We start from the raw sequence: 24280 nt of genomic DNA on the forward strand, positions 1-24280 counted from the left end.
GAGTATAAGGATTTGAATATTATGGTGTTACAAATGCCCAGGAAAACAGGTGCCCAGTGCCCAAGAATCATCAAAATGGTGCCCAATGTTTGCAAAGGAAGAAGAAGGAGTGGCGTCTAACTTCATGATAGGGATCCCAACTCTAGTAATTGTGCATAGTACTGGGCGGCCAATGCCCTTGCTTTTGGCACCCAACTCCAAATAAATTTTCACTTCCAGGGGTCCAAAGTCAAGCATCAAACCTTGGTGCTCAACGTATTTGAAGAAAAATTGGACTAACTCTCGACACCCAGAGTTCAAAATGCATTGGTGCTCAATGCCAGAGGCTAGCATCAAGCGCTCAAAAGGCCAAAGAAGTGGGAGCCCGCTGCCAGCAATCAAAGTTTAGCGCCAGCAAAGGAGATAGAAGACTAGCGCCTAGTGCCAAGTTCGAAGCACAACACTAGTGTCCAAAATCACTTCCAGGACAATTTTTATTCAGCCCATACACTCCAAAGATTTAAGATTTGAATGATCTAAAGGCAACTAGTTATTGTTAGCTTCTTCTAAAAAAATAAGAGTTGGTTTTTAGTTTAAATTTGAATTATTGTTTTAGTTATCTTATTATTCACGAAGATAAGACTAGGATTAGTTTAAGTTCAAAAGTTAGGTTAGAATTTAGAGCATAAATAAGCGAGCGATGATTCATCGAGTATTATTCAGCATCTATATCATTCATTAGTATAGTATAGTTTAGCTTTTATTTTTTCATGAGTCACTAACTCCTTCGTGGTAGGGTTAGGAGCTCTATTTGATTTTATGGATTAGTAATTTGATTGTTTATTTTATTTTGATTAATTCATTAATTTTTTCAAGAATGGAGTTTCGTTCTTATTCTTAATTATTAGAAGTATTGAAAAATATTCTAACTCTATTTTGGATTCTTTTATTAACTTGGAAAATTTAATATTGGGATTAACCTGAAACTCATTCTCATAATTTTTCAAACTAACTAGTGATAACTTTTGAAAGGTTGTGCAACTTTAAATCAGATTTGTGCTTAAGCTCTTTTTCTTAAATAATTGACCAACGAATTGGCGATTAAATAAGATAAATAGAAATTGAATTGCCTAAGAATCGGAGTTTGATTATATATGATTTGTTGTGAAATTTTTTTTGCGTGAATCAAAGTAAATAAACATAAAAGTTTCATTTCCTAAAAATTAAACATTTTTGATACCTTAACATCTCCATTCATTGTTTATTTCTCTAATCATTCATAAGCATCCAGTCACACTATTACATTACTATTATTATTTCTAGATCGTTCGTTGATCTAATTAGAAATTTGATTAGAAATTGCTTGCAATTCTTTAAACCTCGTAAGAACAATATCCACTCATTGTGATATTACTCAAAACGATTTGGTGCACTTGCCAAAATTAGTCCATCAAGTTTTCGGCTTATCACAAGATAACTTTTAGCTTCTTGATATTTTTTGTTTGTAATTTTCTGTGTGTAATTAATTTACAATATCTTTTTTTAAAAAATCTTTATATAAAATAGAAAGGGATAAGTATTGTTTTGGTCCCTAATGTTTAGGGTCAGAATCGAAACTGTCTCCAACATAATTTTTTATTTAGAATAATCTTTAATGTTTTTTTTGTATTAAAATCGTCATTTTTAATAAAATTTTTTATTTTATTACTAAATTACCCCTATCCTAATAAAAAATTATAAAATTAAAAAAAGAAAAAGTCGGGAGGGGAGAGGGGAGAAAGGAAAGGGGAAAGGACGCCGGGGGGGAAAGGGAAGGGGAAGGGGGAGCCCCGGCATCCCAGCGCTGTCGTCGTGAATCCCAGTGCCGTTGCCGCCACCTTTGGGTCATTCGCCACCGAACACGAGCCAGCGAGAGAGGAGATCCGAGAAAGAAAGAGAGCACCATTGGACGGGAGGAGGCCGCTGCCAAAGCCGCCGCCACCATCGCGACACCTGCATCGTCGCCGATCCTCCCATGAGCCGCCGCCAGCAGAACCGCGTATAGAGGAAGACGTCGCCGCCTTTCACGCATGCTTCTGCCGTCGTGTAGTGCATTGCCGGGAAGGGGAGGTGGTGCGCGAAGGAGAGAGAGAGGGATCTGAGGCTGAGCTGGGTTCCTACCACTGCCAATCTGCCCAGTCGCCGCTGCCGCTACTGGATGCATCTGCTTCTTCTTCTGCTTCTGTATCTATGTTTGTTTTTGCTTCTGCTTTTGATTCTGCTTCCGATTCAGATTTTGATTTATTATTTTTTTTGATTGATTTTACTGTTGGATTTGATGTTGTTGTTTCTGAATTTGAATAATGTGTTATTATTGGTGTTCTTGAATCTGATTATTATTATTTAATGGGAGTAAGGAAGGTGGTGGTGGTGGTGGAGTAAGGCAGGTGGTGGTGATGGTAAAGGTGCTGGTGGTGGTGGAGGGTATTTTTGTTCGTAAAAAGTTAAAAAGACGATTTTAATATAAAATAAAACGTTAAAGACGATTCTAAATAAAAAATTACGTTAGAGACAATTTTGATTCTAACCCTAAACGTTAGAGACCAAAACAATATTTATCCCAAATAAAAACTATGTGTACAATTTTATTATGTGCTCTGTAGGTTTAGTTGATAATTCTTCTAATATTTGGGAACTTATAATTGACATATAATCATAGACAAGTCCCTTTATATCGAAACCCATATAATTCCATATACCAAGTCCTGTTAGTTAGTGTATTTGACCTTGGGTTGTATATGCTTCTAATGAAAAGGAATTTAACTATTCTTTAAATATTGTTTGTTCATTTTTTTACAAATTAGATCAAACATTTTTTCTTTTTTCTAAAAAATTTTGTGATTTTAGAATATATTTAGATGGTATTTTTTTATATTTTGAATTTTGATTTATAATATTTAAAAAAAAATACTTTTCAAAATCAGTATCCCAACTATAATGAGGTTACTCTCTTCTTTTTGATGTTTCAACTTCATCTTTTACTTGTATTGAAATTACTGGATGTTCTTCACTTGAGTTATTATAATCTAATATCACTTCTTCTTTCTCAGTACTATTTATAAAATGTCAACCATTCTAAACGAGATATCAACCTTCAATTATGGAGCTCTTTTTTTTTATTTGCTTTTCTCTTTTTGTTTTTGTTTAACATTGGTTATTTAGAACCTCAAACGACATATAATTCAATATTTGAGCATCTATTTTGCGTGGTACATTATGTCAATTTACTTTCTTTCCAACCAATATAATGGAAGGCTTCTGATTTGGATTAATCCACCAATTCATTATAAACTGAGTATATAGATTATCATTAACCATTGTAAATTCTTCAAATTATCAAAAAATAAGGTGATAAAAATTATTTGAGAGAATAAATGATAGAAATTTTGAAAGAGATCTCTGTATTATCTAACAGTTAAGTAATAATAGTTTGGGAGTGAAGAGTGAAACGAGGCCGTGCCTAGCATCATAGTGTGTGATACGGCTGTTATAGCTCGGCTATATCTCATTACTCAACTATACGTTATAAGTTGGTTATCAAATATATTCATCAAAGCAAATACCAAAACGCTCAAATATGTTATTACTCTCTATTTAAAGCAAAATTATTCGAAGACATAACCGTTACTCTTTGTTTTAGTTATAAAAGAAAGGGTGAGAATGTTGTTCAGATGATTGTAATTGGCAAAGCCTATTATTCACTTACTGACTTGAGTGTCGGAGTGCCTTTTGTAGGTACTCACCCCCTTGTTCTCTCATCGACGAACTATACAGCGGTCAACCTCCACAAGAACAATTAACGCCCACCGCGGGGACGAGAAACAAAAATCCTTCTTTCTTTAGGTTCCAAAACTCCCATATCTGTTCATGGCTGACCAGCCTCCTCCACTACAAGAAAAAAGGCCTATGGCCACGCTTTTTTTTGCCACATTTTAAAAGCGTGGCCAAAAGTGGCCAATGGCCACGCTTTTGTGCGGGTGGCGATTGAATGGAGATTCGGCCACTTTTTTCTTGCCACGCTTCAAAAGCGTGACGAAAAGGGTCAACGGCCACGCTCTTGGTTGATTAGAGATACAGCCACATTTTTTTTGTCACGCTTTTGGTAAACAGGGACATTTCAAAAGCGTGGCAACAGGATTTCATTACAGTAGCATTTATGAAGCGTGGCCATATTCTGGCACTCTTTTGGCACGCTTTAAAGCGTGACCAAAACGTTATTGAAAAATAAAATCCTAATAACCCAAACAAAGCTTCAGGACTACTCTTTCACTCTCATCAACTCTTACCGTCACTCTCAACTCTCAACTCAACTCCATGGCAACCTTGGAAGCAAGGTTCTAAAAACCGGTTCGAATTGGCCGGTCGAATCGGTTAAACTGTGAACCGACACAAAAAACGAATTGATCCGATGTCAAAACCGTAGATTTTAAAAACCGCTTTTAAACCGTTGAGCCGGTCAAAAACCGGTCGGTCGAACCGAGCCGTGACCCGGCCGGTTTATTGAATTTTGCTGAAACGCTGTCGTTTTTGTGGAGAGGAATCCCGAACCCTAACTTCAGAGTTCAGCCCTAACCAAAACGCGTTCTTTGCCTCTCTCACACTTAGCCACTGTCCAGAGCTTCTCTCATCGACCTCCTGCTCTTCCCTCACTCCCTCACTTCCGTCCAACCACCGCCTGCTACCGTCGCCGTCGCCGTCGCAACTTCCAACTTCGAACAGCCACCGTCGCAAACTTCCAACTTCGAACAGCCACCGCTTGCTCCCTCACTTCCCTTCCATCGCGCAGCAAACGTCGCAAACTTTCTTCCTTCCATCGCGCAACCCTCCCCCCTTCTTCCCCCAATCATTCGTGTACTCCCTCGAGACCTCTGAAGAAAAGAAAAACCCTAGCCCTTCATCGCCGCCGCCGTCCCCAGGTCCTCAGTGCTGCCGCTGCTTCCTCTTCCCCGTGTCGTTTTCATCTTCCTCTTCCCCAGGTAGCTCGGCACGTCGTTTTCATCTTTGCTGGCTTCTTGGCACAGATCCCAGGTTAGTGGCCCTGCTTTCATTCTTCGCCTCCGCTTCTTCCTTTTAATTTCTGAATGTTCGGTCTTCTTCTTCGTTTGAAGTTCTGAAATTGTTGTTCAATTTTAGTTCCATTTTTCTTGTAATGTTTTGTAAATTGTAATTGCCTGCTGCTGATGGATCTGTCTTGTATTTGTTGGTTGCTGATGGCTGTAAATTTTTTTTTCAAATTTATTGATGGCTTGTTGGCTCTGTTAGTCTGTTGCTTTCAATTCTTTGCTCTGTTACTGATGGCTCGATGGCTCTGTTAGTTGCTTATGGCTCTTAATTTTTTTGCTCAAATTTACTGATGGCTTTGTTTCTAGTTGCTGGTTTTGCTGGGTGAAGGTTTAGTGTTTTGGAATGTTTTATAATGTGCTAATGTTTGTAATTGCTGGCTTTGTTTGTAATTGCTGGGTGAAGGTTTAGTGTTTTGTGATTATTGGTTAATGTTTTGGTTTAGTGTTCTCTCTTTTTCAGATTTCCCTTCTCCCTATATTTTTGCGTGTTGCTGAATTGGTAATCAATAAATTTGCCTTTTTGCTGTAAATCGGGACTTTACTAGGATTTGTTAAAATTGTTGCTGTAACTTGAATTTGTTGCTTCCCAGTCACAGAATCAGAACAGAATGCTCAGTCAGTGCTTGATTGATTGGCTTTGCTCATTGATTGTATTTGATGATAAATTTTAAATTGATAACTTTCAAATTTTAAATTTGCACTGCCTATGTTACTGATTTACTGTTCTTTCAGTGTTTTTTGTTGTTGTTAATCATTGTGATGTGCTTTGTTAAAATTTGCACTATCTATATTACTGATTCACTGTTCCTTCAGTGCTTTTTGTTGTTGTTAATCATTGTGATGAGCTTTGTTAAAATTTGCACTGCCTATGTTACTGATTCACGGATTCATCCCTCTTGTCATCATCATCGGCATAAACTCCGAACCAAAACCCCAACTCTCTGGATAAAATTGTGACGAAAGCTGATTGAACTTTTTCTTCTACTTGAGGTATGAATCAGAATGATGAGGCCAAGTTATGGCAAGTGTCAACAGACTATAATATATATTGAGTTTGTGACATTAGAAAGGTATAATAATAACAATAATGGAGTCATGTTATTTGAATATTGAGGTTTAACATTTAAATTCTCAGCTTCTCAGCCATGTTTGATTCTTCTTCTCAGGCAATTGAATCGAATCAACCAGGCCTTCATTTTCTTTTTCTTTTAGTTGATTCTTAATTTTTCTAATATATGTAGCTTTCTGAATCAAGTGGATCAGATTATGTAGTTTTCTTGATTTGGGATATTTTCGGAGACGCATTAGAAGAGTTATTTTATTATTATGTTTGCTATAAAAATATTCACATGTTGTGTATTCTTGTGATTGTTTCGGTGTTTACATTTTCTTTCCAAGTCACTTGCTATGGTTGTTCTTTGAGTTAAGGCTTTGTATGTGTGTGTGAGAACATGTGATAATGTTGAATGCTGTTGCATCTAATAAGAGTTTTTGGAGTACCCTCATCTTTGGTCCTTTGTAATTTATTTATTATTTTGTTCTATAACGATTTTTCCGGTTGAACCACCGGTTGGACCGGTTGAACTAATGAACCAGTGAACTAATGACTAAAGCGATTTGATGACCAATCCGGTTTTCAGAACATGGCTGGAAGAGCTCAGATCACAGCTGCGCCATTAGCCTCCCCTCCGCCTCTTCTCCTCCTCGTCACTAGCGCCGTCCTCGTCACTGTACTAGCGTCGTCCTCCTCGCCGATCTCCTCTGCATTGTCTCCATTACGCGCCAGTGTCGTCTTCTCTGCTCTCCTTCCCTGTCGTTTCGCCTTCCTTGTCATCTCCTTCCATCTTCCCTGCTCTGGCCACCATGCCCTAACCCTCACTGTTGCCTTCCTTGTCCGCGCTGCTACATCCCTCCACCGCGCCTCCACCGCACCTCCGCCTCGCATCTGCTACATCCTTCGTTCGTGTTTGCCTCGCCGTTTCTGCTTTGCTTGATTTTCCCTGCTGGTGCGTTCGTCTCTGCCATTCCCTACTCCTTCCGTGCTGGTTTATGTTGTGAAGGTAAAGATTTTCTCTCAACTAATTATTGTTACTTTGTTGCTGAATTGAATATCAGATTGGTATGTATGTGGCAAAATTTAAGCAGGGGTAAAATTTCTCAGGTCGTTATCAAATTGGTTGAATTTGTGCTGTAAACTTGGGAATGTTATCAAATAAAAACTAAATCAATGTGGTTTAAAATTAGGAATGCTATCAAATGGGTCATATCATTTTGTGGTTCTTATTTGACATGCATTTTGGTTAATTTCAGTTTTTTTTTTTAAATTTCTTTTATTTTGTTTTTTTTTTTTACTTTGATTCTTCACTTGATATTAATTAACGTTGGTTGTTACTGACAGCAGTAGATATTCAGAATGGTAAATGTTTGGGATTGGTATTAATTGAAGAAACTTTTAATTACCAATATTTCATTTTTGAATCATCATTAGTAGAAATTCATTGCCTGCTGCCTGGTGATGTGAATTTGATTTTCCTTCATGTTGGATTTGATTAGAGGACTTGTGATATTGTAGTTGGTTATGTTTCATATTGGCAGACAGCAACATTGTTAAAATTGGAATTGAATGCTTGGGTTTTGGGCTGAAACTTAGGTATTTGTAGACAATACTTGAAGCATTTCTTGTTTTGGTTTTGATTGATTGATTTTAGAGGCTTTGGCTAGACTAAGCAGGAAAAAGTGCTATGGCAATGCATTTTTTGTGCCAATAGTATTCTTGGTGCCTTGGATTGGTACAGGGTTTCCCATGGGAAGCTCTTACCCTCTTAGAGTTGATTCAGGGATAAGTTTGCTTCTAATGAGATAGAATGACACACTTTTTGGTATTGTTATTGTGTTTTGGTTGTGTCCTTTTCTCTGATCAGGCCTTTTCTTTAAATTACACGTACTTCTTGTTTTTCTTCTGTGTATACTGTTGCTTGATTCAAAGGAAATTGTAATTAAGTAACTGTTATCTTTTCCTCATAAAAATTTATCAATGTTTGTGGTATATAGGCATAAGGAGGAAGCAACTAATGGTAATAAGTGAGCATGAGCATGTGTTATTGCTGGTTGTTGACTAAGGGTTGTTCTTATTCAGGTTACACACTTGATATTAATTTCTATAATTTAGCATGCACGGTGGATATAGCTAACGTCGTTTATTTGTTTATTTTTCCTGCTCCAAATTCCATGGTAACTACTACTGTTGTTTGTTGCTGCTGGCTTCAGGATATTGTTTGAAATGATTCTATATAGATCAGTGAATAGAAAGATCTTAAGCTTCATTCTTTGTCATATGGCATATGCTTTTTTATTGTAAGTTGTAACTCACTCAAGTCCATCCAGGTGGCTTCCTAACGTGCCATTCCTTCCGGTCCACGAGAGTTTGGGTTTGAGAGCCTCTAGGTGTGGCAAGCGTACGGCGAGCAAGTATGGCAGCTGGCTGAGGTTGGAGAGACCATGGCAGGGCAGGCAACTCTGACGAGGAAGATTTTTTTCTAGCCTTGGTTGCAGCACACTTCTTTTGCCTGTTTTAGGAGGTAGTGTATTTTAATTTAATTTATGGAGAATTCCAAAAACATAATTAATTTAGCCATGAAAGAACAATAATTCCTTAAGAATGGTTGCACAAGCTAAAGTTGATATACAACCTCTTCTATATATCACTTGGAGTGGTTTATTTTCCCCTTCTTGGTAATTAAGATATCAATATAATTGTTCCATAAAAACAGCCATCAAAACGTAAATACATATTTGAATTTGATTTTTTATTATGCCCGCACATAACATACATCAGGGTAGATAGCCTTTGATCTGCAACATGTAATTGGCATTAATCCTGTTAACCACAGCTGTCCATATAAAATATTTTGCATTAGATGGGGCTTTGGAATTCCAAATGGGTTTGTTTAGATTGTGCTGGAAGATTGATTTGGGTTAAACATACTATACTATGCATCAGTTTAACTAATCTATGCTGTCATGCTTTTTTTTATTATAGCAATTCAAAATTAGAGGTTTCCGATAGTAAAGGAAATCAGACAAGTCCTCTTGTCATACATATTGCTATATTATTTATCTAAGACAACAATTGTATTGTTATAGGGATTTTTGAGGCAGAAGATATCAGGTCAAGGGCTTGCATCATACTTGCTGGTGGATCTGGTACAATTCTTCCCTGTTAGTCTGTTACAATGCTTAAAATGCTACTTATGGAAGAAATAAAATCAATTGCAACTGTTTCTTCCCTTTCCAATTTATCTTCGAACTTTTGTCTTCCAATTTATATATCATAAATTGTTAGGAGTCGATCACCCTCTTTTTGTGTCCTCCCTATTTATATTTATAAATTGATTTTTCATTGTTAAATACTTAATTTGTGATTACTGGTTGGATATAACTTTTTCCATTTAATTTTCTTTATTTTTATATTAAAATTGATATCTCAGGAAAATGAACATGATTAAACTAACATTAGGTCCCTAGTGAGTCTTAACGTCTGAGATTTTTATTGGTTTACGTAGTCATGCAAATAATTTTAAATGATGAGGTATATATGACTTAAAAGCCAATTTTTTATAAAATATTAAACAGGAGCTGAGTGAGCATTTTAATTATGATAGTATTTTGTATTTCATGACCTAATTGATTTCATCCTACATATTAAAAAAAAGTATTTTAATTTAATAAAATAAAAAAATTAAAACCAATATGCTCAATAGTTTCTCTGACAAGTTCCCTTTAAGAGTTATTTCACTATTTTGGTAACAAGATTTTTTTTAGATAGCAAGTGTTTTATTTAGGAATAAAGATTTTGACACTCTTTTTAGATAGGAATAATTACTATAAGATTACTTTATTGCTTATCTTGGTTATCCTTGGGTTTTGTTTATTGTTAGTTGTACAGAAAAATCTTGAGAGCGATGAAGTTTTAGCAGTTGATGTTTCATGCATTGTTGCTGTCTTAGTTTGATTAAGCATTTCTCTTCTGCTTTGTAAATATGATTAATTTCACCCCAACCTCAGGTTTTGCTGGTATTGAGCTTCTTCTGTATTTACATCTGTTGTTTTAGTCTGCCTATAGAAGTTGGTTAGCTGATATAATTCGAATTCTGGATTTTTGTGCAAATGTGAATCATATATAATTTGTGTTATGACCATTCTTCTTTTACCTCTTTTCAGTGGGATAAGAACATGTATGATCAATGTTTAATGCTTTTATTTTGCTTTTTCACTTGATTGCATGATATATAATTCAGTACATTCATTTATCAGTTGTGTCAATTTAGAACTGAGTTGTAACACTTCGTTGCTGCATAGTTAAAAGATACAAATTTGACAATGTTATTTAAGCGTGGCGATAGCTCAAAAAGTGTGGCCAAAAGCTATCGCCATGCTTTTTTCAGCTTTTCGCCACGCTTTAAAAGCATGGCAATAGAGCTGTTTTCTTGTACTCCCACATCATCTGAGCTTCTTCGGATGGTAATGGAGCTACAACAAGCTAATCAGCGTATGACTAAAGATAACCAACGAATGGTAAACCAGATAGCTAAGTTAACTAATGTTCAGATTGCTTATAATGATGATCATAATGAATGACAAGATGACGAGGAAGAAAACTCTGATCCAACACATATCTCTGAAACTCAACACCTTTAGGGAGACCAACAACAAAACGATGACGATGACAGATTGGACAACGCTATTGGACCATTCACAGCCGACGTCATAAATTTCAAACTGCCTAGGAACTTCGCATTACCAATCACCTTGACTCCCTACGATGGCATGGGAGATCCGAAAAAACACGTTAAGAAATTCCGATCTATATGATGATAGTGAATGGTGCTTCTAATCCTATTTTATGTCGTTGTTTTCTTACCTTTTCAGATGGTCCTACACTTGGTTGGTTTTCATCTTTGCCTGCAGGTTCAATTTCACGCTTTCAGGAGCTCGCTAAACAATTTGAAGATCAGTTTGCTGCATCTTCCATCTATCTACATGATTTCGACTATCTGAACACTATCAAGCAAGGACAGCACGAAAGTTTAAGGGAATATGTGACCCACTTCATTAAAGTAGCGATGAGGATCCCAAACCTTCACCCTGAGGTACACTTGCATGCTATAAAGAATGGACTCCGCCCCGAAAAGTTCCAAGAGGCCATCACAGTGGTCAAACCCAAAACCTTGGCCGAGGGGTCAAATGGAGATTGAAGAGTTGCGCCAAGCTCGAAAATCCGAAAAGAATCAAACCAATAAGGATGACGATAAAGCTCCAAAAAATAAGAAACGAACTTTCCGATTGACACTGTGTTACGATTCTTATACCCAGTTCAACACCACAAGGGAGGAAATCATCAAGACAATACTGAATTCGAAACTAATCAAACCTCTACAGAAGGCCGGAACCTACCAAGATATGAAGAATGTAGACAAGACAAAGTACTGTGCTTTTCATCAGAAACACTGGCACAATACTGATGAGTGTGTTGTAGTCAAAGGACATCTGAATAAATACATCGGCCTTCCTATCCTTAAAAGCAAAACGCTTCTTCTTAGGGGGCTGGTTGATTCACCTCTTCCTCTCCATCCATATTTTTTTGGGATTAGAAGATGACCCCTCTTTCTCTAAATTCTTAGCCTTTAGATGAGCTCTTAAGCTCGTCGCTGATGCACCTGGATACTTTCCACCTATAAAATAATTCAACAATTTACAAATATAGCCAACTTTGACATCTTCAAAAAACAACATATCAACTCTCACTGAGATAGTTCACCATAGATGTTCTATCTTCTGACCATGAAAGCAAATCAAATACAGATATTAAGTTTTCTCTATGAACAACCTCTACCAAATACCCTATTATACACTCATTCTGAGGAGTGATCTCTTTTTGACCCAATATATATTATGGCTGCAAACACCAAAACAGGAAAAACTTCTCACATGAATGCTCGTCTAAATAGAAGAGAAAATCCTCGTCAACTGACTTTACTTTCAGAAACATTTTCTTGAAATCTTTGAAAGACGACTTATAGAGTTTGAAAATCGAAAAACCAGGAGCACTATTCAGATTCACCCAAACCCCTTCCAAATCCCTTTAGCTTGAAATAAAGAGAAAAATAACTCAAGAGAAGGTTTTATTTTCAAAAACTCCATTAGAATTTCAAAACATCTTAGAAAAACCCAACAATTCGGATGGAGTTGAGACGGGACACAATTTAGTTGTTTCAAAACATCATATTCGAAACCAGTAAAAAGTAGTTTCACATAAAATTCTTCAAGAACATAGCTATGCATGTAAAAATATTCAAAATCCATTTTTCTATGAAAAACACTATCAGTCCTAGTGTATGGAAGCAACTTAACCCTCACCCCAGAACCTTTCCTAACTATTTTTGAAACATCAATCTCAGCCACACTACTCGTGTCCACAAAAAGAGAACCTCGAATTTTAACATGCTGACTAACCCAATCGTAAGAACCATCATTACCATCTTTCAGTGTTTCCTTTCCCTTTTTCTCACCCATGATTTTTTTCAAAGAAAACTGGAAAACAAGAAAAAGGCGAAGGAATCAGAATCAAAAATGGAAGAGAAACTAACCTCTTTTACGCATGTTTTACTTTTGCCAAACGTCTTTAATCAAACTGAAGTTCCTTTAAAGAAGACCTTCAGGAATCTAAATACATATGCAAATCGGTTCAGTTCCATCTCTTTAATCACAACCGTTGTTTCTATCAAAATCAACGGTACTCACTCACCTTAGAAACTGGAGCGCCAATGACTACCCATTTAATGATAAGACCACTTTTATTTTCATTTTTTTTTTCAAGAAAAACTTACATTTCTCCATTTAATTCTTCCAATCTTTATATTTTCTGATATTTATTTTGATCAAAAAAGTTGAGTTGGGGGCTTCATATATCAAAATACCAAGCTATAACTAATCAATAAAAACTCAACCTATTTCATCAAAATATCACTAGGCCAAACTTGGGGGCTATGATGCCGCCGTTATAGCTCGACTATACGTCATGACTCATCTATATACATTATAAGTCGGTTATCAAATACATTCATGAAAGCAAATACCAAAATGCTCAAATATGCTATTACTTTCGTTTAAAGCAAAATTATTTAGAGACATAATTATTACGATTTGTTTCAGATATAAAAGAAAGGGGAAGAATGTTGTTTAGATTATTGCAATTGGCAAAGCCTATTATTCACTTATTGAATTGAGCATTGGAGTGTTTTTTTGCAGGTATCCACCCCTTATTCTGTAATTGACAGACAAGTTATACAGCGGTCAACATCTACAAAAACAATGTGTTTAAGGATAATTCTAGAATCAAATAATGTGACCAAAATACAACTTTTTTGTCCATCCACTTTGTATAGTATTACAAGATGACAAAATGTTATTCCTTGGTACAGTATTTGATGACAATGCATCGATTAATTCTATTTATAAAGATCTGGATTGGATAATCGTGGTATGGGAATGGCAGTTAGAGGTACTTTCTTCTTAAGAACAATACCAAATTTTTCAGATACATCAAACTTCTCTCTTTCGGTTACCCTCCAATCAAATGAATGTACAAGCGTGGCAAGGAAGTATAGTACTGTCCTCTCAGCCATTGCAATCCCAGCACATATTCTTCTTCCAGAACCAAATGGAAAGTAACTGAAATCACTACCACTGAAATCCCATTTTGCTTCACCATCCTCCAAGAACCTAGTAGGATCGAACTCAAGGGGTTTGTCCCAAATAGAAGGGTCTCTGTGTATTGCCCACACGTTCACAAACACACGCGAACCCTTTGGAATTGTGTACCCACCCACAGTGGTGGTTTCACTGGGGCAGTGAGGGACTAAGAGTGGAAGTGCTGGGTGCAACCGAAGGGTTTCTTTCATTACTGCGCGCAAGTAAGGTAGCTTGTGAATGTGTGACTCTTCTACTATGTTGTCTCTGCCAACTACTGCTTCCAGTTCTTCTTGGACTATCTTCATTATCTCTGGCTTCTTTATCATTTCAGCCAAGGCAAATTCGATTGTGTTGGAGGATGTGTCGGATCCACCCACAACCATGTCCTGTTCAAGGCCCATCCAAAATTGAGGATTAATGGTACAGGATTAATATAATTTATTATTTTGCTGACTAAAAATACTGAGTAATATTAATTAAAATTAATGACTTTTAAAATTTTTTAATTAAAATAAATTAGTATATACATTAGTACTAATTAATATAATATATTCTTTACCTAAGATCTCCTAGATCTAAAAGGAGTGAGTTCATCTAGTCAAATAAAATACTTTAATCCCAATCACACACTTCCAACTTCCAAATATAAGGTATCCATTCCAAGAATATAAAAGAAACCGAACCATTTTTCACTATAAAAGAGTGTAGAAGAGCAAAGATTCAAGAATGAGATGGAACTAACGTACCATGAGCAGTGACTTGAGTTGAACCATGGTAAGTGGGGTCTTGGAGTCACCTTCGTCCTTCAAATTCAACAAAAATTGTAAGAAATCAGTGCTCTTCTTGTTCCCTTCTTCCACCCTCTTCCCAATCATCCTGTCGAAGATCCCATCGAACCGCGGCACCAGTGCGTGCATCTGCTTCTCCACACCCTGCAAGTCAAACCGTGCCAACGCGGGAAAAAAATCCGACACGTTCGGCTTCCCAAGCAGCGCCGTCATCTCCGCCACCACCTCCCTGAACTCCGCTCCCAACCCCTCCCTCTCCTTCCCCTCCACCGCCCCTCCCCACATCATCTCCGTTATCACGTTCAGCACCGTCAAGAACACCTGCTCGCCAACGTTCACCTCTGACCCGTCCCGATTACACAAGAACCCGACCGTTTTTCGCACCTCGTTGCGGCGGAGCTCATAGACGGAGTCCAGCGTGTGGTTGCTCAGCATCTTCATGACGCATACTTTCCTCAGCATCCGCCACTCGGGTCCGTATGGCGTCCAGACGATGTCGGATCCGCCGTAAGTGGCGGCTCTTCCGGCGGCGGGGACGTCGCGGTTGGCAAAAACGGTGTCGTGATCCTTGAGGACTTGGCAGGCCACGGTTGGGGAGGTGATGACGATGCCGAGCTTGCCGCCGAGCTGGAGCTTGAATATCGGGCCATAGGTGCGGGCCAGGCCCGCGAAATAGGTGTGGAGCTCGGGATCGAGGGAGAATAGGTTGCCGAAGATTGGGAGACCCGGTGGGCCTGGTGGGAGGTTTCCTTGGGCCTTGCTGGGCCTGAAAAAGAGGACCCACGTGATGATGGAGATGATGAAAAAAGCAATGATGAGGAGCATGGTGTTCGGGTTTCTTCTATTGTTAATTATTACCGGAGGGACAATGAAGTCTAGGAGGGAATAGGATGATGAAAGAAATGAAATAGAGTGAGAATTCAGAACTGAGAAGTAGAGGATATAGGTTTTCCTTTTCTTGACATGAGTAGAGGATATATCTATGTGAGTGAATTGTGGCTATGGTTGGTTGGCGGTGAAATACAAGCTAGATAAGTAGATATGGTAAAGGACAACGAAATACGGGTTAGAATGATTGTGTGAGGAAGATACTGAAATTCATAAGGAATCTTTTGCCGAAAGCCAATACAGTTTTGGCACGTTGGCAGCAAATGAGGATATTCATTTTCCGTAAGAGATAAAATTTAGGACCTCCAACCGTCCTAATTGACCTTGAAATATTGAGACCCCACAAGAGGAATTGTTAAGACTCCTTGATTTATCGTGAAACAAACTCAAAATTATTAATTTATTTATTAACAATGGACAAAATATCAAGTAAAACAAATGCACACATGGGGCTACATTCTCGATAGATTGTAGTTCTGTTGAAAGGGAAAAAAACGAACATTTCTCTTTGTATTATATTACCATGGTAGTACCCATTTTGCTACACCAAATTCTCGGTATTTTGGACATGTATATTACAAAAACAAGAGAACAGTTATCCTAATCTAACAAGTTTTTGCTAAATCTCTGCAGAATATATGTATGAAAGAAGGATAAACCTGAACAACTTGGAACATATTTTCCCTTGTGTGCATGTTCCTTGTAAGCATAAGTTGGAACCCAGTAATTGAAAATGTTAAAATTCCCAACACATTGCGTGTTTACTTATTCTCATCTTAGAAACAGTTTTGGGAAAAACAAATCAAACAAAATTGGAGTAACAATAAGTATTTCATCAGTTTGTAGTTAAGGAGTTTTATTGCATATGGTTCATCCAATTTTTCTCCACCATTTCTCAGCGTATCTCACTTCTCGCTTAAACGACCAAACCTACGTAAGCAATCTGCAAAATTGGAAACAAAACTAGCACACTTCAAAGGATCCTTGATATTTTCCCTGTAACATGCTACAGTGGCAGCCCTCTCGGCCATGCAAGGTTCAGGCTTTGGGTTTGGAAGCTTATACTCCTTGTCACGGAGATCCTTTGCCTTTTGGGTTACTTCCTGCAACATTGTCTCCTCTTGCTTCTCCAATCTTTCCAAAACCTTCTCGCTTTCCTGCAACACAGACCGAATGCCTTCTAATTCTGAATGAGACGGATGCACGGGTACGGTTGGTGGTAGAAACATAGGGGGCTCCACTGGCCACCCTTGTGCAGCTTTAGTATCGGGCACTCCAGGTTCATCTAAAATTTGCTTTTGATTTTCATTAGATTGGGGCTTAACAGACTCTCTTTGAACCTTCCGCCTAACTCTTCTAGTTTTCTTCTTGGGCTCCACATCATCAACGAGCTGATTAACAAGGTCATTGCTAATCTGAATTGTAAACTCACCCATAGTATGATAACTCCTAGACAATGCACCAGAAAACCATCATAAAGTTTAAAATGTGAAGTAACAATGCTGAAGCTGGAAAAGAATAAAAATGTGAATAGTAACCAATTCCCCCTCTTGAATCTTAAAGATTTGAATCAAAAGTAAATTACACATAAATTTAACAAGTTGGGAGCTGCCTAATGGAAATTAACAGATATATCCATGGTATAAAGCGAGACCTGAAAACAGGGATATATAATTGAGTGCAATCCATCATTTTAGGCCTTGTAAGTTTCTCTATATCACTAAAAATTTGAACTTAACATAAATTTGAACTCAATCGAAATTAAATATTGTTCACTTACAACAAGGACTAGTTCCCTCAACGCTTATTTGAAACCAAAACAAGGAATACGCTATAGTCTATAGATACACCTTGATTTCATCCTAAGTGCATCATGCTAACTCTCTGAAAAATTTAAGGGCAGTTACACTGGAATTTGTTAATTTTACAAACAATCTAACTTTATAAGAGTCATGTCCTTATATTAGCTACTGTTCATTATATTGTGGTCAATCTTTTTTGTCTCTGCATAAAGTGAGAAAGTTGGGAGATTAAGAAACTTTAAATTCAGATAGAAAGTGTATTGCATAACCAACTTAGCAACATTTCTCTTGAGATAATTTCAACAAAGAAGAATCAACCAAAACCGAGCTCTTCATATTTGAAGTGACTGCAAACCACACATTATTTTGAAACCAACCCGGGGTTTGAAGAAATATGAACTCCCATTACACTTTACTTATGGATCATTCATTGAAAATACACTACAAGTAACACCTCATGACCTCAAGCAAAATAATACAACAATAAAGTACATTATAGATCAGAGCAATCAGGACTATCATAAAAGAAAGCCAGAGAATCAATTATCTAAGAGCAGACATCTAATGTGCATGTGTAAGAATATGATAAGAAGAAAATAAAGCAGCATATCCAATATGAAACAACTATGCCAATTTATAAACACAATATCATGTACAAGCCAAGCAAGGCAGTTAACTAAATATTAAAAGAAAAAGGAACGATTAATTAAGGTATGTGATCTATGTTCGGACCTGTTAGAAAAAAAGGATCGATAACATAGCCTCCTAAAAGTCCTCCTAACACTTAAAGTAAAAAAGTACATTCATCCTATGTATTGAAATCTCGAAATGTAATCAATTCCTCCTTAATGTAGTAACCAATAGTTCAATAATCATGAAAGGAAAATGTGCATCTTGGTAGTGCCTAAAACTAAGATGATAGTGCATAATCCCAGTGATTGATTTGCTCCAAACAATCTGAAAGTTTCCTAAGGCAAAAACAATATCGGCACACTATGGCATACACTGCTGCAACAAGCGAAAATTGTGAAGTAATTTCATCCAATTCGCAATGTATTGAGTAGAGTATCCAGTGTTGATAAATATACACAACCAGCAACAAAAGGTTATTTCTACGGAAAAATTTTCCAATGCTGTATACACGCGCCTTCATCCAACAAAAACACCTAAACTGTGATACACAGTTACCGAACTAAAAGAAAGGATCAAATTTCAGGAATAACAACATGGAGAATGCAGATCAGGGATCATATAGAAGAGTAATTAAGGTACGAATCATAAATTAAAGTAATTGAAAGTACGAAGCAGCGAGAAGGAACTAGAAACAACCACAAAATCGAAGTATCCAATTCAACAGCATATAAGAGAGAGGAGCGAGAGGGAGGAGGAGGAGGAGGTGTACCCGCAGGCGGTGGCTGATGTGGCGGAGAGAGGCGGCTGTGCGCGGTGGGCGACCGGGCGGTAAGAGCGGTGGATTGGGAGGAGCAGCAGACGGCTTAGGGCATTCTCCGAAGTTCGAGCGAGATTGGGGCTTTTGCTTTTCTTTGGGGGAAAATTTTTCACAATTACTTCCACATAATTCTTCAATTTCTTTTAGTTTCTTTACCTGCTTCTCTCAAATATTATTATTTTCCCTAAAGATTTTTCTTATTAACAAGAATTATATTAATTTTTTTAACTTTCTTTTTAATAAGAAAAAAATTTAATTTAATTTAATTTACAAATAAGTTAAAAACACTTATTGTATATTTCAAACCACATATAATTTGTTGCTCTATTCTTTATTAAAACATCATAAAAATTATAAAATAGTTGCTTTATTATAATTATAGAAATTTAGTTATGGTAACTTATAAGTATTTATAAACATTTGGATGAGATGAATAAATATTTATTTTTTTGTTAGGGTGTTTATTCATATTTTAATCTACAACATAGTCAAGTTTAAAATGATTAAAATTTTAGTCTATAAAGTAAGAATTCAGATCACATATTGAGATCTATTTGACCACATAAAAGTCAGTCCACGTGGCCTCAACTTAGCCCGGCTTAATCAAAATAAGATGAATTTCAACAAACTTCTATTATCTCTCCTACTTATTTCGAAAGGAGATCTCAATAGCCTCTTTAACACAAGGAGTAACAAATCCACCATCAAAGGTGGAACTACTCTAAAATTGGTTATTGACTCTACATCTACACGTGTAAATACCTTAATACCATCAGGTATTTTTTGAACTCTAAACTACTAAAAATTTGCCTAAAACCCATGCCAACATAAGCGTCAGAATCCCTTACAGGTACTACCCCCACCTTTACTTACAAAGAACTCGGACAACTTCACCTTGTCGGAAAAGATGTCAAACCAATCCCTCATAGGAGTCTGGACCTCATTTTCAGACCCAAATCCATCTGTTTTAGGTAACCCTCAGAACATTGGCGTCGTTGCCAAGAACCTAGTAATTGACATCGCACGATGGCAAACGACATTCTAGAAGACGAACATACTATTTTTGACTCAGAATCTTATGAAAAAGAGCAACACAACAACAATCGCGCACTTGTCCTACCTCCTCGACCTGACAAAGGGAAAGGTGTTGCCGGAGAGACACATCCTGTAAATCAAGGAAGACAAAGAATAAGCTCAAAAATTCATCAATCAGGAAGATCGGGAAAAAGAGATCCAACAAAACTCATGGAACTAGTTCACGGATATCAAGGTCGGCTAGAGCAACTCGAGAACGAGTTAGAACGACAACGTGAATCAGAACGAGCTTTACGAAGAGAGGTACGACGACGAAGAGAATTGGAAGAAAAACTTGAGAATATGTAATCTGACTTCAAAGGTAGGAAATCCTGAGCTGATCGAGCAGAAACACCTTTGGGAGGTGAAGACCCATTTATGGAAGAGATCATGCAGGCTAAAGTTCCCAAAAACTTTAAAATCCCCAACATGGATCTCTATGATGGAACGACTGCTCCAAAACACCACTTGAGCAACTTCAAGAGTCGCATGTACATGGCCGACGCATTGGACGTAACTTGATGCACAGTTTTCCCAACTACGCTAACCAAGGCGACAATAAAATGGTTTGATAGCTTACCACCCAGGTCGGTAACCTGCTTCGACAACTTGGCAAGGAGTTTTCTTACCTGAACCTCCATTCATAAGGACAAGACCAAGCATGCCTCGAGTCTCTTGGGGGTAAAACAAGATGTTTTGAAGATCCAAAACCTACCTATGGAAGCGGTCATTATGGGACTAGTTAATAGCCTCAAAGAAGGTTTGTTCTCTCAATTCATATCAAAGAGACATCTAATATTTTTATATCTAGTTCAAGAGTGGGTGGAGAAATATATCAACATGAAGAGGATGACAAGACAAAGGGAACTCATCTTAAGATAGATCAATCAATATCAGGCTCGAAGTAAAGAAAAAGAATCAAAGAAAAAATAAGAGTACATCTCGAAAAAACTTCGAAGGTTTCACTATTATCACTATTGCGGGTTTTTCTTGTTGAGGTCTACAGAGAAATCTGCCATATAGAAAAGATTTTCCCTTCCAGACCAATTAAAAAAAAAAAAGATGGACGTTGGTCAGAATACTATGAATACTATAAAATTTATGACCATTCCACCAATGATCGTTATGATTTAAATAATGTTATCAAAAAACTGGTTAGAGAAGGTCGGTTGGACAGATATCTAGTAGAAAGATTAGATGACCAAGGTAAAAGAAAAAGAGATGAAGAAGATAGGAATAGGCGAGATCAGCCATAACGAATCCCTGAAAGACATATCCACATGATTGCTGGAGGATTTGCAGGAGGAAGAGTAACAAAATCCTCCCACAAGAGACACTTGAAAGAAGTCTACCAGGTTAATGAGGAAGCTGAAACACCCGACCTACCTGCAATCACCTTTACAAAAGAAGTTGCCCAAGGGGTATCACTCGGACAAGATGACCCTGTCGTGATCACGATGATACTTGCTAATGCAAACCTCCATAGAACCTTGGTAGATCAAGTAAGTTCAGTCAACATCCTGTTTAAACCAACTTTTGACAAGCTGGGTTTAGAAGAAAAGGAGTTGATGATATACCCAGATACTCTCTTTGGTTTAGGCTGACATACCTATCCGAACTTTAGGCTTCATCTCTCTATACACCACCTTTGGTAAGGGTACAAAAGCAAAGACCTTGAGCATAGACTACATAATGATTGACGTGGCATTGACTTACCACGACTTGATAAGTTGGACAACATTAAATTGACTTGCTACAATAGTCTCCACCCCTCACCTCTGCATGAAATTTCCTACTCTTGAGGGAATAGTCATTGTAAGAGGAGACTAGAAACTGGCAAGAAGGTGTTACAATGAAATCCTAAATCTACGAGGGTTTAAAAAAAAAGCAAAGAGGTCAATACCATAAAACTCGGAGGTGTCCGAGTTCAGGAGGAACTGAGACCCCAACTTGAAGAAAAGATTGAAGAAGTCCAGTTTAGGGATAAGATGGTAAGACAACAAACATAGAGGCTAACCTAAAAGAGTAGCTACAGCAAGAGCTCATTAAGCTCCTACAAGAAAATTCTAACCACTTTGCTTGGAAAGCCTCTGACATGCCTGGAATCCATCTTGACCTTAAGCCACAAGCTTACTGTTTATCCGGGTTCACGACCTATCCAGCAGAAACAACAAAAGGTTATCCCCAAAAGAGAAAAAGTCATAGAAGAGCAAGTCTAAGCCTTGTTAGAAGCTGAGTTCATAAGGGAGGTAAAATACTCGTTATGGCTTGTTAATGTGGTATTGTGAAGAAACTGAATAGTTAATGGAGGATGTGCATCAACTATACCTACCTCAATAAAGCCTATCTCGAAAATCCTTACCCTCTCCCCATCATTGATGCTCTAGTAGATTCAACTTCAGGCTATAAATACCTCCCTTTTATGCATGCATACTCGGACAATAATTAAATTTCGATGTATATTTCTGATCAGGAGAAAACATCCTTTATCACTCCTAAGGCAGACTACTGCTACGTGGTAATGCCATTTGGGTTGAAAAATGTTGTGACCACTTATCAACAGCTAATGAACAAGGTGTTCTCACCTCACCTTGGAAAATTGATGGATTTTTACAAGGACAACATGCTTGTCAAGACCAAGGAAGAAACTAGCTTGCTGCTCAACCTCACAGAAGTATTTAGCACGATAAGACAGCGCGGGAAGAAACTAGCTTGCTGTCCAATCTCACAAAGTGCACCTTTGTAGTAGATGCGATTCATGCTCATCCAAAGAGGTATTGAAGCCAACTCGGAGTAAGGGTGGCAAACGGGAAAACTCACCCCGCCAAAAGTCTGCCATCTGGCGGGCTGGTCTGTCCCACCCCCCTAGTGAGGCGGTCCTGAATATCTCCCCCGCTGACAAACCCCAATTTGACGGTTTATCTTGTATTGAATTTAGGGTATTTTGATAACCTTTTGTCACATTTAGCCTATGAAATAGCATGGTTTTGTGATTGTCTCCTTATTTGTGCTTAGATGTGAAAACATGCTTTTCAACCCTTAATTTGATGGTTTTAATCTCCCTTTGATTCCACTAGATGCCTTGATGTGTTTGTTAGTGATCTCAGATGGAAAAGGCTAGGAATGGATCAAAGGAGTGAAGAGGAAAGCATGCAAAGTGGAGAAATCATGAAAAGTTAAAGAAGTTGAACTCGCCCATGGACGCGCGCGCACCTGGCGCTTGCGCGCACCTGCGAATTACCCCATGGACGCGTACGCGTGCTGTGTGCGTACGCGTCGGTGCTGATATATGATTTTTTTAATGAATTCGCAACCAACGAATTCTGAAGGGTTGTGGGGCCCAATTGCAACCAACTTTGGCGCCAAAGATGCTATTTAAAGCCAAGGATTGAAGAGAAAGGGGATTCCATTCATTACACACACAATAGGATTAGTTTAGAAGTAGTTTCTAGAGAGAGAAGCTCTCACTTCTCTCTAGAATTAGGATTAGGATTAGGATTAGTTCTTAGATCTAGGTTTTAATCTTTGCTTTCTTCTACTTCTACATTTCAATTCTTTGTTGTTAGATTCATCCTCTTCTACTCTTTTGTTGTAATTTCCTTTATGTTGTTCTTACATTTTGTTGTAGATCTAGTATTGTTCCCTCTACACTCTTTCAATTCAATAAGAGGTAATTCATAATAATTGTTCTTCTTTGCTTTTTCATTGTTAATCTCTTGCCTTTGTAGTTAGATCTTTCTTTAATTCTTGCAATTTATGTTGTTTACTTTTATTGCACTCTATGTGTTTGTTAAAATGTCTCTTTTAGTTTTGGTGTAGATTTTGTTCCTCTTGGCCTAGGTAGAGTAATTAGTGACACTTGAGTTATCTAATTCCTTTGTTGATTGATAATTGGAGAGATTGCTAATTGGTTTAGAGTGCACTAAAGCTAGTCTTTCCTTGGGAGTTGGCTAGGACTTGTGCCTCAAGTCGATTCATCCACTTGACTTTTCTCTATTTAGTAAGGGTTAACTAAGTGGTAGCAATGAACAATTCTAATCACAATTGAGAAGGATAACTAGGATAGGACTTCTAATTTTCACACCTTGCCAAGAGCCTTTTATAGTTGTTAGTTTATTCTTATTGCCATTTACTTTCATGCCTCTTATCAAAACCCCAAAACAACTCAAACCAATAATAAGACACTTTATTGTAATTCCTAGGGAGAACGACCCGAGGTCCAATACTTCGGTTTATAAATTTAGGGGTTTGTTTTAGTGACAAACAACTTTTTGTATGAAAGGATTAGTGATTGGTTTAGAAACTATACTTGCAACGAGAATTCATTTGTGAATTCTAAACCGTCAAAAATCCAATCATCAAAATGGCGCTGTTGCCGGGGATTTGCAATGGTGTTGTGTTATTGGTTATTGTATATATGTGAATATTGTGAATAGTTTGGTTTTT

At 37.5% G+C, this 24280-nt stretch overlaps 3 protein-coding genes and 1 long non-coding RNA gene across 7 annotated transcripts; 2 read left to right on the plus strand and 2 right to left on the minus strand.

Moving 5' to 3' along the window:
- The first annotated feature begins 4614 nt into the window (after positions 1-4614).
- Positions 4615-13235, plus strand: LOC130937235 (uncharacterized). 4 transcript variants are annotated; one of them, XR_009068563.1, is made up of 5 exons: positions 4615-5046; positions 6722-7141; positions 8133-8217; positions 8466-8659; positions 9225-13235. It is a non-coding gene; the product is annotated as an uncharacterized LOC130937235 (long non-coding RNA). The 4 variants fall into 4 exon arrangements; XR_009068617.1 differs by lacking the exon at positions 8133-8217 and having other exon boundaries at positions 9225-10928; positions 11049-13235; XR_009068512.1 differs by lacking the exon at positions 8133-8217.
- Positions 13236-13485: 250 nt separating this feature from the next.
- Positions 13486-15628, minus strand: LOC130937078 (flavonoid 3'-monooxygenase CYP75B137-like). Its single transcript, XM_057867060.1, has 2 exons — positions 14579-15628; positions 13486-14218 (listed from the first exon to the last, which is right to left on the minus strand). Exons 1-2 carry the CDS (start codon positions 15443-15445, stop codon positions 13589-13591), a joined length of 1497 nt encoding a protein of 498 aa, XP_057723043.1. The 5' UTR covers positions 15446-15628; the 3' UTR covers positions 13486-13588.
- Positions 15629-16022: 394 nt separating this feature from the next.
- On the minus strand, positions 16023-18887 carry LOC130944425 (uncharacterized). Its single transcript, XM_057872780.1, has 2 exons — positions 18713-18887; positions 16023-16957 (listed from the first exon to the last, which is right to left on the minus strand). Exon 2 carries the CDS (start codon positions 16942-16944, stop codon positions 16414-16416), a length of 531 nt encoding a protein of 176 aa, XP_057728763.1. The 5' UTR covers positions 16945-16957; positions 18713-18887; the 3' UTR covers positions 16023-16413.
- Positions 18888-21114: 2227 nt separating this feature from the next.
- Positions 21115-22580, plus strand: LOC130980222 (uncharacterized). Its single transcript, XM_057903879.1, has 2 exons — positions 21115-21336; positions 22308-22580. The coding sequence occupies exons 1-2, from the start codon at positions 21115-21117 to the stop codon at positions 22578-22580; spliced, it is 495 nt and encodes a 164-aa protein (XP_057759862.1).
- The last annotated feature ends 1700 nt before the right edge of the window (positions 22581-24280 follow it).

The sequence above is a fragment of the Arachis stenosperma genome, chromosome 1, assembly GCF_014773155.1.
Source record: "Arachis stenosperma cultivar V10309 chromosome 1, arast.V10309.gnm1.PFL2, whole genome shotgun sequence".
Classification (NCBI taxonomy): Eukaryota; Viridiplantae; Streptophyta; class Magnoliopsida; order Fabales; family Fabaceae; genus Arachis; species Arachis stenosperma.